This window comes from Microplitis demolitor, chromosome 10 (genome assembly GCF_026212275.2).
Source record: "Microplitis demolitor isolate Queensland-Clemson2020A chromosome 10, iyMicDemo2.1a, whole genome shotgun sequence".
Lineage (NCBI taxonomy): Eukaryota > Metazoa > Arthropoda > Insecta > Hymenoptera > Braconidae > Microplitis > Microplitis demolitor.
In genome coordinates, this window is record NC_068554.1 from 9,526,320 (window position 1) to 9,542,161 (window position 15,842).

The 15,842-nt window shown below is 26.9% G+C and overlaps 2 protein-coding genes across 2 annotated transcripts; both read right to left on the reverse strand.

Moving 5' to 3' along the window:
- Positions 1-8,164: 8,164 nt before the first annotated feature.
- LOC106693140 (uncharacterized) lies at positions 8,165-14,458 on the reverse strand. The gene is made up of 3 exons (XM_014439434.2): positions 14,239-14,458; positions 9,217-9,348; positions 8,165-9,152 (listed from the first exon to the last, which is right to left on the reverse strand). The coding sequence occupies exons 2-3, from the start codon at positions 9,284-9,286 to the stop codon at positions 8,527-8,529; spliced, it is 696 nt and encodes a 231-aa protein (XP_014294920.1). The 5' UTR covers positions 9,287-9,348; positions 14,239-14,458; the 3' UTR covers positions 8,165-8,526.
- A 986-nt stretch (positions 14,459-15,444) lies between these two features.
- On the reverse strand, positions 15,445-15,762 carry LOC128668728 (glycosyltransferase-like protein gnt13; the record flags this gene model as incomplete). The annotated part of the gene is made up of 1 exon (XM_053742270.1): positions 15,445-15,762. A coding segment is annotated over one exon (318 nt), but the record flags the coding sequence as incomplete, so codon positions are not given.
- Positions 15,763-15,842: the final 80 nt, after the last annotated feature.

Here is a 15,842-nt window from a genome sequence, read left to right on the forward strand (position 1 = left end):
TCACCCTCCCCCGTAAAAACCGGTATGTACCGCATTAACGATAGAATCCTTTTTAACTGAGCCTCTTCAGTCTCCGCCATTGTTCTTACCGTTATTGCGCCTGAGGACGTACCAAGGCAATGCGTATTACTATTAGTTGATGAATTACTATGAGTTTCTTCCCGACTTTTTTCAAAAATGTCTACCAATTCCCCGATATTTTTTATGTCAGTTTCGTACGAATAGTCTTCAACCGATTCTTTCGAGCTTAGGGAGCCAGACGGGGAGTCACTCGGATTATCTAACCGTCAGTTAGTCCCGTACTCCCGCTGGTCCAGTCTGTTATCACCGTTAAAGGACTCAATTTTTACTACTTACATAGACACCACGATGAATAATGCTACTGCTATCAGCATTCCCGTCTGTTGACCTTGATTTCCTCTCACACTGCTGTCGTATCCGACTCCTGGTAACGGCTTCTCCCCTCAGCGGCACTACAGATCACTATTTTTTTTTTCCTTCTTTTTCCTCCCCTTTTTTTGTTCGTTCACTTGCCTTTTATTCCTTATTCCGCTTTTTATTTCTTTCTTCTTTTTATTTTTTTTTTTTCACTCACTTTTGTATTTATTCTCACTTATCACTAGCGGGGCGGCTTTGACGTATAATTTTCACACTCGAACCAGCTGTACTAATTCAGAGGATTTTACAGTTCATTTGGCAGTTTCCCAGTAATCTCTGATTTTTGGCACTCAGTCAAACAACTCCTTATAAATTTTCAATATTTCTCAGTATTTCACAATTCAATTTAATAATCTTCACTATTCCTTCAGTAATTCACAACACAATTCAATATTCCTCAGTATTTCTTCAATATTCACAATTCAATTCAATATTCTTCAGTATTTCACAATTCAATTCAGTTATCTTCGATATTTCTTTAGCAATTCACAGTTTAATTCAATAATCTCCAATATTTCCTCAATAATTTACAATTCAATTCAATAATCTTCAATGATCTTTAAAATTTCTTCAATAATTCACACTTTAATTCAATAATCTTCAATATTCTTCAATATTCCTTCAATAATTCACAATTCAATTCAATAATCTTCAATAATCTTCAATATTTCTTCAATAATTCACACTTCAATTCAATAATCTTCAATAATTTTCAATATTCCTTCAATAATTCACAATTCAATTCAACAATCTTCAATGATCTTCAATAATTCCCTTTTTCCTCAATACTTTACAATTTAATTTATTTATTTTTCATTTTATCATTTCAATTCAATATTTTTCCATAATCTTCCATGTATTCTTTTCAATATGTGCACTTTCTTTGCTATCTCACAATACCGGTCACTAATTATTTATCGGGGAAAAGATTTAGAATCTCAGTCTCACAGTTCCCTGTCGCGTTGACTAGGCACTCACCACTAAAATTCCCAAAAATTCACTTCACTCATCTCACTTCGCTGGGCGAAAACCGCGTTGGGCGCCAAAATTTCTGTTACGAGTGAGCTTCCACCTTAATGTTCTTTCTACGTAACCGAACTTACCGTGCCTAGTTCAGCGTCTCTAGAAATTTAATTGGATGTTATAAAGGGTCTGGGTCGCTCAGTAAAGGAATGACTATATGTGAATTGTATGGATATTTGTTTATTGGGCGTCCCCAAATATGGGAATACCCAGAAAAGGCCCTGGGAGTCTCTTTCACAAATCTAAAATAGCATAAATCGTATGGATACAAATGCAGTATTTTTATTTAGCGATAGCGAAGTTAATTGTGTTCTTATAGTGATCTGTAATTATAGCGGTTAAATAAGGGAGATACAATATTTATGCGCGAGCAGACGACTATTCGAATCAGCTTAACTATGGTAACTAACTCTTTCCTGAGATTGCATCCTCTACCTCGAAAATATCACTGCGCCGTTTCCCATGAGAGCTCTTTTCTTCCCACAGTCAAAACTGCTGACCACGCAAAACGTCTGCTCGTCGTGTTATATTATAAAAAGTAAGACTTAGTGCGGCTAAGGTAATGTGATACTGATGTGCAGCTGTATAGCGCCCAATCTTCATCAAATACAAATAATATATATTACTTCTGAATTTTGGATTTATCTATCTATTACTTGTTAATTACTATTAGACGGATGTGCGTCAGCCCACCCGTCACAATGTGCTCTATAATTTATTAGAAAGTTATACATGAACTAGAATATATTTTTAAAATACTCAAATTACCTGGATTGTTTTGCAGAATTTGAATAATAAAATATTACCATAGTTTACGTAAATTATTGTCCTCGAAATTTTAGATATGCTCTTCTACAGCTTGCACAGAATCTCAATCACCACCATAAAGCTTATTTCAACTAATTTTGATAAAATCGCCATTAATGACCTAGTGAATAAAAATGGAATCAAAAATCTTCACTGTATATTAATATTTTTTTTAATTATTCAAATTACCTGTATTATTTTGTAACATTAAATTATAAAGTTTTACCATAATTTACGTAGCTTGCACGGAATTTCGATCACCATTATGAAGTTTGTCCCTACTGATTTTAATAAAATCACCATTAATAACCTAGTGAATAAAAATGAAATCGAAAATCATCACTATGTGCCAATATTTTTTAAATTAATCAAATTATCTGGATTTTTTATGTAAAATTGAGTATTGGTTTTACCACAGTGTACGTAAATTGTTATAAAATCTTGATCACCGTCATAGAGTTTGTTTTGACAATTGACTTCAAGATATAACTTCAGACTCGAATTTTATTTCTGTTGTTATCTGACGTTTCTCATTACCTTTTTTTGGCCCTTAATTAATAATGATAAGAATAGTAATTATTATTAATTTGATATATATATATACATTTTTTATTAATTTGATTGTAGAATATAATTAAAAAATGGATATATTATAATTATGGAATCAATTTATAGATAATAATAATAATTAATTTTCGGAAATTTTTTTGTAAGTATATTTGTTGATTATCATTATTCTTGTGCTTTTGAAATCATTTAATTTTTTTTTTATTTGTTGTATGGACCGAAATAATTTATTAATTTATTCCTGTAGAACAAACTGTATTTTTTGCAATTAAGTAATTAATTATTACAAATTATCCAATCATTTTTGTAATTATGATATTTTTTAAACAAACAATAAGATTATATTGTTCAAACATAATAATTATAATTTAAATTATCGTCGAGCTATTAAAAAATCAATTTTTTGTTAACAATTTCATTGTAAAAAAAATTTAAGTATAAATTATAATTACTAAGTCAACTAGTTACTAATAGTAATTAATTAATGAAAGTTTTATAATATTTTTTTTTAACAAGTCTATTCGATAATTATTATTATTTCTCTTATGATTTTATAATAATTCAATTTTTTTTAAATTTATTGTACGTATAACAGGGCTATGCTGTTACTCTGGTAGTCCTTAATTTACCTTCTTAAGGGCGCCACTGAAAGTGATAACGGCCTCCCAGAACCGGATCTTAGATCGTCAGGGTCGGTGTAATTTATTTAATTGTAAGAGAAGGATGAGGAAGGATAACTTATAAATAATTTACTTCTTCGATTCACAATTTAAACCTTTTCATTTATTCAATAACCTATTTAACCTTTTTGACCTTTATACATCTTATTCACTTATAACCCTTTATAAACCTTATAACTTTATATCTTTTATAAACCTTAAAACCTTAATTAACCTTATAACCTTTTATAGACCTTAAAACCTTAATTAACCTTATACTTATTGACCCGCGATATTTTCATTTACTACTAATTTATTTATTACCCGCAATAATATCTTTAATGAAATTGGCCAACTACCTTTGGCATTTCCACACACTCACACACACAATTGTTAAAAATCGCTTAACCTTCGCGATGCTTAATTACTAAATTTTCCACTAAAATTAGCCAACTACCTTTGGCATTTCCACACACACGCACAATAACTTTAAAAATCGCTTAACCTTCGCGATACTTAATTACTAAAGTTTCCATTAAAAATCCTTATCTATTTTCTCTCACTCACTCACTCAGTCCCCTGGACTTATTTTACACACACTGAATTTTTACAATATAATTTTTCGACAAATTTTAAATAAATTAATTAATTTGGAAGTTTAAATAATTATTAATTAATTTATTATTTACTTTTAATTTTCCTTAATTTATTATTATTCTTGTATCACTTTTATGACCAATTTTTTGTTCTCCAAATTTTAGAAACTTATTACTCAGTAATTTCCATCAACACGTTACCAAATTATTCAAACTCAAAGTTCACCAATTCAATTTATATACTTTTCACGTGCTCCTTCCAGGTACTTCTATTATCACAATAATTATTGTTATTTCATTTCCTTGATTTCTTTAATTAATTATTTTATTTAACTAATTAATTTTCCATAATTTTACTTAATTAAATTATCTCAGTGACCTTGACCCTTTTTATAACTTTTATCAAGACAATTTACTGTTAATTTGATTTATAATTATTTTATTTGTTTTTATCATTTAAATTACTTATAATTAATTAATATTATCGACTAGCAATTCGTGACTAGATTTGACAGTTTTCCGGTGAGTGAGTTCCACGATTCACCTGGAAACTTCTAGAATAATTCCGGCTACCTGCCTGGAAATATTTTACTAACGCAATGGCTCCGGCTACCTGCCTGGAGTTTATTAATTAATTATTTTATATAGTTTAATTCCGGGTTTAAATTATTAATTTTCGCTTTATGAATTTAATTATTCGAATTATGAGTAAAAAATTTTCGAACGCTAAGACGCGACGCTACCAGACGTACGACGATGTATTAATTAAAATTTTCCGGCTTCCTGTCTGGAAAAATTTTAAATAAATACCTTTACAACAAATTAACTCTCTGGTTCCTTTCTCGTCGTTGTGTTTATCTTGGTCTCGTCCTGGTCTGGTCTGGTAATTGTAAATTTTCCGTCTCGTTCCAGTATTTGTCCCTTGTCTCTCTCTTATCTCTGAACTCTCCTCTACCCGTTCTCTCCTTCAACCTGCTTAATCAGACGCAATCAGTAATATTCAGAAGAGATACCGGCTGACCGCCTGGTATCTGATAAAAGATTTGAATAATTTATCGCTCGGTTCCACAGTAAAACACAAGCTCTCAATTAAATAATTTTACCTAATATAAACTCGCAGCGTCTAAATATCGGCGGTAATAATGGAGCCTTATCATAGCGTCTCCTCAGCTGTTGAACTTTTCCTCTCGCCTCGACTAGGTCCGTTCGGTCTCGTCGTTCCGGTCACTAATGCCCGATTCTCGTTTCGGTCCCAGTTTATAATTGCTTGCTCCCTTCTTGACTTCGGTTGTCCTTTCTCTCCTACTTAAGTCTAAGTGGGGTTGACGGTCGAGCAATTGAAATTTCCACTTCCGGACGACTAGTCGCTACCTACCCGGAATACCCTCGGTGGTAATGTCACATGACCGACAGTACACATAATAGATTTTATTTTGAACTTAATTAAACGCGGTAAATTCGGATTTACCCCGTTACATACGGACCAAAAAAAATTTCGACGTTCTAATTAGCAAATGGTCTAACTCCATTTCAGAAAATCCTACATTTATGCGAAAAAAAGGAAGTTAAAAATTTTTTTTCATCGAAAAATCAATTCCATATCTAGTATATGTATAGTATTTTTGTCAAGGTTACTCAAATGATTTTTTCACTGACTATTAGTATCTGAAAATTTCACAGAATCACCTATGAAAAATAATCAGTTAGACACGTTGCTAATTAGAACGTCGATTTCTTGATTCATTCCTATAAAACAAATTGTTATCTTAACAATTTAAGTCGTTAATTATTTCAAATTACCCAATAATTAATAATAATAAAAGGAGATCGAGGGCTTCTAGGAGTAGGCCAGGTGCCGATCCATTATCCAGCTGATTATCGGGCGGTCTGCCAAGAGCAGGGGAATATTTTCTGAAAGTTTTTTATTTTTAATAAATAATCAATAGCTCGCATTAAATATTTAAATAACTTACCCTCGTAACGCATCTCAGCATGGCAAATGTCTTCACCATCGGAATTTTGAAATCTGATGCTGTAGCATTTTACATACTGTTTCTTACCATTCGACAACACTAATCGGCTGGAGTGTGTGGTTCATAAATATAGACATCACTGAGAAAAACCAATCCAGATATGGCTATGTATGGTCATATTCATCATATATATGTTAACCTAGTCAAATATAATCATGCATAAGTCATGTATAATCTTAAAGAGTTTAAAACATCGATCAATGTTTTGAGCTAATGAACGGTGAAAAGTTTTTGGGTTAGCTCCAAGAGCTACTTATTTTCTACATTTTTTATTTTTTGTTATAAAGATATACTTTTATTTAAAAAAAAATTTTGTTCAATTTTAGTTAATGAATAATTATTCAATTTTATTTATTTTTAAACTTACCATTGTTACACTGATAAATTGGTTAATAATATTGATGGATAATTATTTATCATCTTCTCATATACTTGAATTAAATTAAATACTTCTGAACTATTTTTCAAAAATACATTGAACTTATTATTTTAATTATTCATTTTGGTTTTTTTTCTATAAACATAAAAATTTTATACTTTACATTTAAAAGAATAAAATTTTTCTGACAAACTTTTATTACAATTTCTAGGTTATGAATGTTGAGATATAATTGCCTAGCAATGAATGTGAATGTAGCAGACATCGGACAAATTTAAAATTATTAATAAAAAGAGTAAATAACGAACAAAATAAGATTAAAAAATAATACGTTTGATTATTAGCTTTATTTATTTATAATTTTAAAATTGCCTGAGATCCGCTACATTCTCACTCGTGCCTAGCAACAAAACATACAACCATATATTTTTAATAACTTGGTAAAAATTAAGTTTCTGAAAAAGTATATATAATTTTTTTTTATAGAATATCAAGTTCTCTGTTAATTTGCGTTTAAAAATTTAGGTCCTGTCAAAATGTGAAGAAAAAAATAAAGAAAATATTTATAACGATTTATAAAATTTATTTTTTATTAATTCTCAATTTATACTCATATTCAATATTTTGTTTATTTCGATAAGATTTATAATAAAAAATTTATTTATTTATCAAGATTTATTCTTTTATTTAAAAATTATAATAATACTTTTAATGATCGCTGAATAATTAAATAAATTTTTTTTTATTAATTTTATAGTAGGAAATAATATTAATATAATTTATCATTATTAAATCAATCAATTAATATTAATAATTAATTTATATAAATTTGACAAAATTCTTACTACTGAGTACATTTAATTATTATTATTATAATTATTATGCTTTTATATTAACTTTTTTCTTGCTTTTTTACAATTAACTGTGCGTGAAGTTTTATTAATTTATTCCGATAGAATAAATCATCTCTAAACAATTAGTAGTAATTAATAATAAAACTAATAATCAAAACTTGATCATTTTTTTAATTTTAGCATATTTGAAATAAAACGAAAAGTTTATAATATTTAAAAATAATAATTATAATTTAAATAATTGATGAATTATTATTAATTTTTTTTTTTATATAATTATAGGAAATATTTTAAAAGTATAATTTATCATTATTAAATTAATCAATTAATAATGATAGTTTATTCATGAACATTTTTAAAATCTTTTATCAGTCAGTAGATTTGTAATTATTATAATTCTTATGCTTTCATATAAATTTTTTTTTCATACAATTTATTGCACGAAGTAGAAAGCTTAGTTAACTCGGTCCTACAGAATAAGTCGTATTTTTAAAATTTGTTAATAATTTATAATAAAATTAATCATTAAAAATGTCCCGATAATTTTTTCAACTCAAATTTTTCAATTTAAAAAAAAATACATCATATTTAAATTAAATAATCATAATTTTTGAAATTGTAGAATAATTATAAGTTTTTTTTTTAATCAATTCAATCGTTGGAAACATTATAAAAGTATATTTTGTAATCACTAAATCAATCATCTTATAATAATCATTAATTTACGAAAATTTCATACATATTTATCCACAAATATATTTAATGATTATTAGTATTATTATTATTGTTATGATTCTTATTGTTATTATCATTATTATTGTTTTTATTTTTATTATACTTTCATATAATTGTTTGTTCGGATTGAATCTATATAAATATTGAAAAATAAAAATTAAGATTTTTTCCTAAAAAGGGGGTAACTGAGGTGATACTTGAAATGGAACTCCTTGGCACTGCGCAACAAATTGCACTTGGGGTTGGTTGCGAATGTAATACAGAGAAGTCTGATGATACTAAGGCACGGGGATCTGAAATCCGGGCCCTGATTGATAATTCGGCCAAGTGTATTGAATTACAGGCTGATAGGCAGGTACCAGTTGAATTTGTACCTGCTGATTTTTTTTAACCGAAGGATTAATCTTTCCCGGATTTTTTTATACCGGTTGATCGTCAATCATCAGCTTCTTTGTTTTTTTTTTCCATTTGGCGGAGTCTTTTTTTCATGGCTTGAAAAGCACTGGTAGATGGAGCACCCGCTGATGTGAATGGAGCAGGTGCAGTACATGAAGAAGGTACACTGCCAGAAGTTGATGGAATTACTGGATTCACTACACCTTGATGATGGTGAGCAAAAACGATTGGTGGTGTGTTACCATTAGCAGCACTGGTTGAAACAGAAGTTGATGGATTCCCAGGATTCAATCCACCTTGATGACCTTGAGCAATAATAATTGGTGTACCACCATTAGCAGCACTAGTTGAGGTAGCTGATGAGTTTACTGGATTCAATCCACCTTGATGACCTTGAGCAATAATAATTGGTGGTGTGCCACCATTAGCAGCATTAGTTAAGGCAGAAGTTGAGGGATTCCCAGGATTCATTTCACCTGGAAGATTCTGAGCAACGATTGGTGGTGTGCTGCCATTAGCAGCACTGGTTGATGCAGAAGTTGATGGATTCCCAGGATTCAATCGACCTTGAGTATTCTGAGTAACAACGCTTGCTGGTGATCCACCATTAGCAAGCCCAGTTGGCCCAGAACCAGAAGCTGATGGAATTACTGGATATCTCTGACCTGCAATATTTAAAATAAAACTCGTGTTCTATTTATAGAATTTTTGCAGTCACAGCTGACCTACCTCTGGATTGTAATAACGTTGAAGAATTACGGACGACCGATGAATATGAACGAGACCCTCGTATTGTCATCTGGCTTGGGCGATAGGAAACTGGTCCTCTTTTTGTTTGACCTCACGCTCGTTTCCCAAGTCCTAAAAATTATAATACACAGAAAAAAGAATACTTTGGCTTAAGAATTATTTCCTTGATACAAAAATATTTTTTGCAATCAAGAAAATATTTTCTTCGTCTAAGAAATTTTTTTTTTGCAAAAAAAAATAATTTTTGTAAACTTAAATTGTTTTTACTTGTTTTCTATATTGCAGAAAAATATTTTCAAGTCCAAAAAATGATTCCTAAGATAAGGTATTCTATTTTTTCTGGGTAACTTGTTTTTTCGTGTGAGACAGAGCTCTAATTAAAATAAAAATTTGACAACTATTTATTATTATTATTATTATTATTTAATAATTATCAATGAATTTTGAATTTATTGTTTAATTATTCTCTGTTAATTAACTTTTTTAAGTTAAATTATACTGCCAATTTATTTATTATTTATTTTTTTTTTTTTTGAGTCAATAAATCAAAATTATCAACAATTAGAACAGCCATCGAGAGTAAAAAAAAACATATTAGAAAATAGTGAGTAGCATAAAAGAAAGAAATTTTAAACATATTGGCTTTGGACTTTTTTCGTATTTTTCCAAAAAAAAATTAATAAGTAAAAAATCTGGACATTTTATACGGAAAATCATTGCCCAAGAAAAAATAATTAAAATCTAATTAATTCTACAGCGATCTGCTTTTCCCATTATTTAGATTCATCTTAAGCCGAGTAGATAAATCCAAGTTAATAGAGATCTTTAAAGATCTCTTTTGATCTAAAATTTTCGAAAAGTTTCTTTTTTCGTAAAGCTTTTAAATCTTCATAAAAATCGGAATTTTCAGCTATTTTAGTTTAGTAATTTTTCATTTTATTTATTGATCATCGTAAATCTAAGAAATAGAAAAACCGAATCTCCGTAGATCTTAACTGTAGGTGGGATTTAGATCGCTGTAGATCTAAATTATTTTTTTTGAAGAAACGACCCTAGTAAACAAAGCACGAAATAAAAATAATAATTTTATAATTTTTGGGGTTGAATTGAATTTAAATTACTGCAAACTTTTAATAAAAGTTATTATCAATAAAAAAAAAATTATTGCAATCTAATGAGAAAACAAAAAAAATCTGATAAGATATTTTTTTCGTAATTAAATTAAGTAAAAATAGACGACCGTTGACGAGTCAACAATATGCAAGCGCGAGTCGACTCACTCTCCGACCTCCACTTAAAAAATCCTCTAATAAAATGGAAAATCATAAATAAGTCATCAACAATAGTTCATCGCGCTTTTATTTGCTCTCTCAGTGCTACGCGATCCATTCTAATAGTATGGGGTTTAATCTGCAGTAACTACAAAATTCTGTGTGCGTAATTCAGTGCTGGATAAAAATAAATATTCCATAATTTGCAGCAGAAAGATTTTTTCCTTCTGTGAATATCTAATTTTACCACGAGTAGGTAATAAAAAAAAAAAAAAAAACTATTGCAAGCTAATGACGCACAAAGCAAGAAAAAAACAGATTTCGATGTTGACTCGGATTTTTCAAATTTTATTTTTATAATCTAAAATTTTTTTGTTTGAAGTTTATTGTGAAAATTTCTGACATCTGACAAATAATTTTTTTTTCAAGGAAATTCAATAATTTTCGATCGTAAAGCACTCTCTAATGCTTCGCATTAAGACTTGTGCAATAAGAGACGACCGTCGTCGAGTCAACAATATGTAAACGTGCGCTCACTCACTTTCTGACCTCCACTAACACAATTCTCATCAACAATGCGTTGAGTAAAATAATTATTTAATAATTCTTACGACTGAATTTCATTTTCAATACTGTTGAGTTCTTATATATGTCGTAGCCAATAAGAAAAAAATTATTGTAAGCTGATGACACAACTTAAAAAAGAAAATGCCAGTTGAATTGGATTTTTTAATTTCATTTTCACTTGATTTCATTTTTTTTTTTTTTTTTTTTTTTTTTTTTTTGAGAGAGAGTTTTTGTTTTTGCGATTTTTAGTAAAAATTACGAACATTTGATAAAGGTTTTAATTTTTTTGATACTAAAACGGAAAATCATAAATTAGTCATCAACAATAGTTCATCGTGCTTTTATTTGATTTACCAGTACTACACCGAAATTCTCTGCATATGATAGTAAGCTGAATCAATATGATTATTCAATAAGCCAATTCTTATTGCGGTAAGATAATGTTTTTTTTTATTAATGTTTAATTTCAATAAGAACTATAATTAAAAAAAAAAATTGCTAATTTATGACGCAACAAAAAATAACTATGATTTCGATGTTGACTCGGATTTTTCAGATATTATAAAAAATTTTTTGATTTTAATTTTTAATAAAAATTCCTGGCATGTGATAAATTATTATTATTTATTTTTTTTTTTTTTAATGAAAAATAAAAAAAGATGACCATCGACGAGTCAACAGTATGTAACCACGCATTTACTCACTATACGACTCCCACTTACACGATCCTGGCCTCCAACGCGTTGAGTTAAATAATTATTTAATAGTTTTTAGTGGCTGAATTTTCTTCTTAATATCGTTAAGCGTTAAGAAAAGATGTAATCGATAGAAAATAAATATTGCAACAAAAAAAAAAAATCGGTCTGTCAGTTGACCCGCAGCCCCAAAACTTCCCGCTGTTTTCGACCTCAACGAGCTCGAAAACATTAGTGTAGATATATTTTCGAGCTCTTCGTAAAAACTGCAAATAAGTCATCGACAATAGTTCATCACGTTTTTATTTGTCCATGCAGTACTTCTCTTGACATCCTAATAGTGTAGGGCTTCATCTGCGGTGATTTCAAAATTTTCTGCGCATCATAGAGCACTGAGTAAAAATAATTATTCGATCATTTGCAACAGAAGACACTCTTTTTAATGTTTAGTTTAACCAAGAGTTGTACTTAATAAAAAAAAAAAATATTGCAAGCTAATTTGCTTTTTTTTTACCAGAAATAAAATTAATAAATAAATAAATAATGATGCAACAAAGAAAGTACAAAAATTTCAATATTGACTCAGATTTTTTAAGCATTATTTATTTTTTTTTTTTAATAAAAATTCCTGTCATTTGATAAATTATGATTATTTTATTTTTTTTTTTTTTCATAAAATTATATAAAAACGGACGACTGTCGACGAGTTAACAATATGTAAGCGCGTGTCACTTCACTCTCCTGACCCCCACTTACATCATTTTCATTTACAACGCGTTGAGTAAAATAATCATTTTCAAGCGGCTGAATTTAATTTTTAGTACTAATAAGTTTTAATATTATGTTGTAATTCATAAAGAAAACTATTGGAAGCTAATGACGCAACTAAAAAAAAGATGCCAGTTGAATCAGTTTTTTGAACTTTATTTCAATTATCTATTTTTTTTAAAAGATTATTTTTTTTTTCAGTAACATGATTTTTTACAGTAAAATGATTTTTTCAACTTTAGTGGAAATATTTATTTGTTTTTCTGAGAATTTTGTTTTTGCAATTTTTAGTAAAAATTAGCGACATTTTATGAACATTTTTATTTTTTGAAAATAAAACGAGTCACCAATAATAGTTAATCGCGGTTTTAATTGCTCTCTTAGTACTCTGTACGCTGTCCTATCAGTAGAGGGTTCAATCTGCAGTGACTCGAAAATTATCTGCGTGTCGTAACGCGCTGAATAAAAATAATTATTTTATAATTTGCTGCAGAAGAATTTTTTTTTTTTTTTTTTTATTGATGTTTAATTTCAACAAGAGCTGTAATTAATAAAAAAAAATTATTGCAAGCTAATGACGCGACCGAAAAAAAAGATGTCCGCTGACTCGGATTTTTTTAAATTCGTTGCAAGAATTAATTTTTTTTTTCGTGATAATTAGTGAAAATTTTTGGCTCTTGAGAAATTATTATTTTTTTTTTTAATGAAGCTAAATAAAAATGGACGATCGTCGACAAGTCAAGAATATGAATGACTTTCAGCAACAACGCGTTGAGCAAAATTATTATTTTATAATTTTTAGCGACTGAATTTTATTTTTATTACTGATAAGTATTGATAAACATTGTAACCAATTAGAAAAAAAAATATTGCAAGCTAATAACGCCACCAAGAAAAAGATGTCCGCTGATTCGAAATTTTTAAAATTTGTTGCGAGAATTGATTTTTTTTTCTTTTTTTTTTAATTTTTTCTCGCGAGTTTTAGTGAAAATTTCTGGTTTTTGATAAATAATAATTATTATTTTTTTTTCATGAAACTAAATGAAAATGGACGATCGTCGACGAGTCACGAACATGTAACCGCGCGTCCACTCACTCTTTGACCCCCACTTACACGATCCTCGTAAACAAAGCACTAAATGAAAATAATTATTCTATCATTTTGCTTTTATAACTTTAAAAATTTAATAAAAGTTTTAATTTATAAAAAAAAAAAATTATTGTAAGCTAATGACGCAACCATAAAAAAAGATGTCGGATGACCCAGATTTTTCCAACTTTATTGCGTTTTTTTTTTCTGAAAATTTTTTTTTTTGCGATTTTTAGTAAACATTCCAGGCATTTGATAAATTATTATTTTTTTTTTATGAAACTAAATAACATTGGACGACCGCCGACGAGTCAACAATGTGTAAGACTGCATGCATTTACTTCTTTACATTCCCTTACACTATCCTAATAAATAAAGAATTATAACGAATAATAATTATTTAAGTTATTCGCGGTTGAATTTTTTTTTTTTAAATATTATTAATATTTAATAGCAGCTCTAATTAATTGGTGCTCGAAAATCATTTGAAGTTAATGACGCGGCTCAACGAATAAAAAAATTACACCGATAATTTCAAGTTATGATTGTGTTCATTGACTTTTGTATTTAATAATGACGTTATAAAATAAACTCACGGCTATTTACTTACCTCGAGTTGATTTTGATGATAAAGGGTTCATCTTGATGAAATTGCGATGAAGCACTGTTCTGGATCGATGCACGTTTGTATGGTACACAGTCCTAAAAAATGATGCAGCCACATGCGGACGATGAACGCGGATGTTTTGTTTTGTTTCTATATGTATAGCATTACTATGTACGGGAAAGCTATTCACACCTAACTGTACACGGTACTGTACATAAATGACCTGACCGTACACGGTACCGTACATAAGTGCCCATCACTTTTTAGATGTGCTAGAAATTTGATAGTGGCCCGTTTTTTGCGAGTTTCGACCTTTGACTAACTTCAAGACTTTCATCTATTTTATAATATAGGAATATAGGATATCTAAACACGGCAGCGCCGCTAGTTATATAGCAGAATTATCATGGCAACTATTTAAATTCAAAAATAAATTAATTAAATACGGTAATAATGCAATAAAAAATAATAATAATAAAATTTCCATTGTCATGAGATTGTTATTATTATTATTTTTATTATTACATTATTATTATTATTATTATTATTATTATTATTATTATTATTATTATTATTATTATTATTATTATTATTATTATTATTATTATTATTATTATTATTATTATTATTATTATTATTATTATTATTATTATTATTATTATTATTATTATTATTATTATTATTATTATTATTATTATTATTATTATTATTATTATTATTATTATTATTATTATTATTATTATTATTATTATTATTATTATTATTATTATTATTATTATTATTATTATTATTATTATTATTATTATTATTATTATTATTATTATTATTATTATTATTATTATTATTATTATTATTATTATTATTATTATTATTATTATTATTATTATTATTATTATTATTATTATTATTATTATTATTATTATTATTATTATTATTATTATTATTATTATTATTATTATTATTATTATTATTATTATTATTATTATTATTATTATTATTATTATTATTATTATTATTATTATTATTATTATTATTATTATTATTATTATTATTATTATTATTATTATTATTATTATTATTATTATTATTATTATTATTATTATTATTATTATTATTATTATTATTATTATTATTATTATTATTATTATTATTATTATTATTATTATTATTATTATTATTATTATTATTATTATTATTATTATTATTATTATTATTATTATTATTATTATTATTATTATTATTATTATTATTATTATTATTATTATTATTATTATTATTATTATTATTATTATTATTATTATTATTATTATTATTATTATTATTATTATTATTATTATTATTATTATTATTATTATTATTATTATTATTATTATTATTATTATTATTATTATTATTATTATTATTATTATTATTATTATTATTATTATTATTATTATTATTATTATTATTATTATTATTATTATTATTATTATTATTATTATTATTATTATTATTATTATTATTATTATTATTATTATTATTATTATTATTATTATTATTATTATTATTATTATTATTATTATTATTATTATTATTATTATTATTATTATTATTATTATTATTATTAT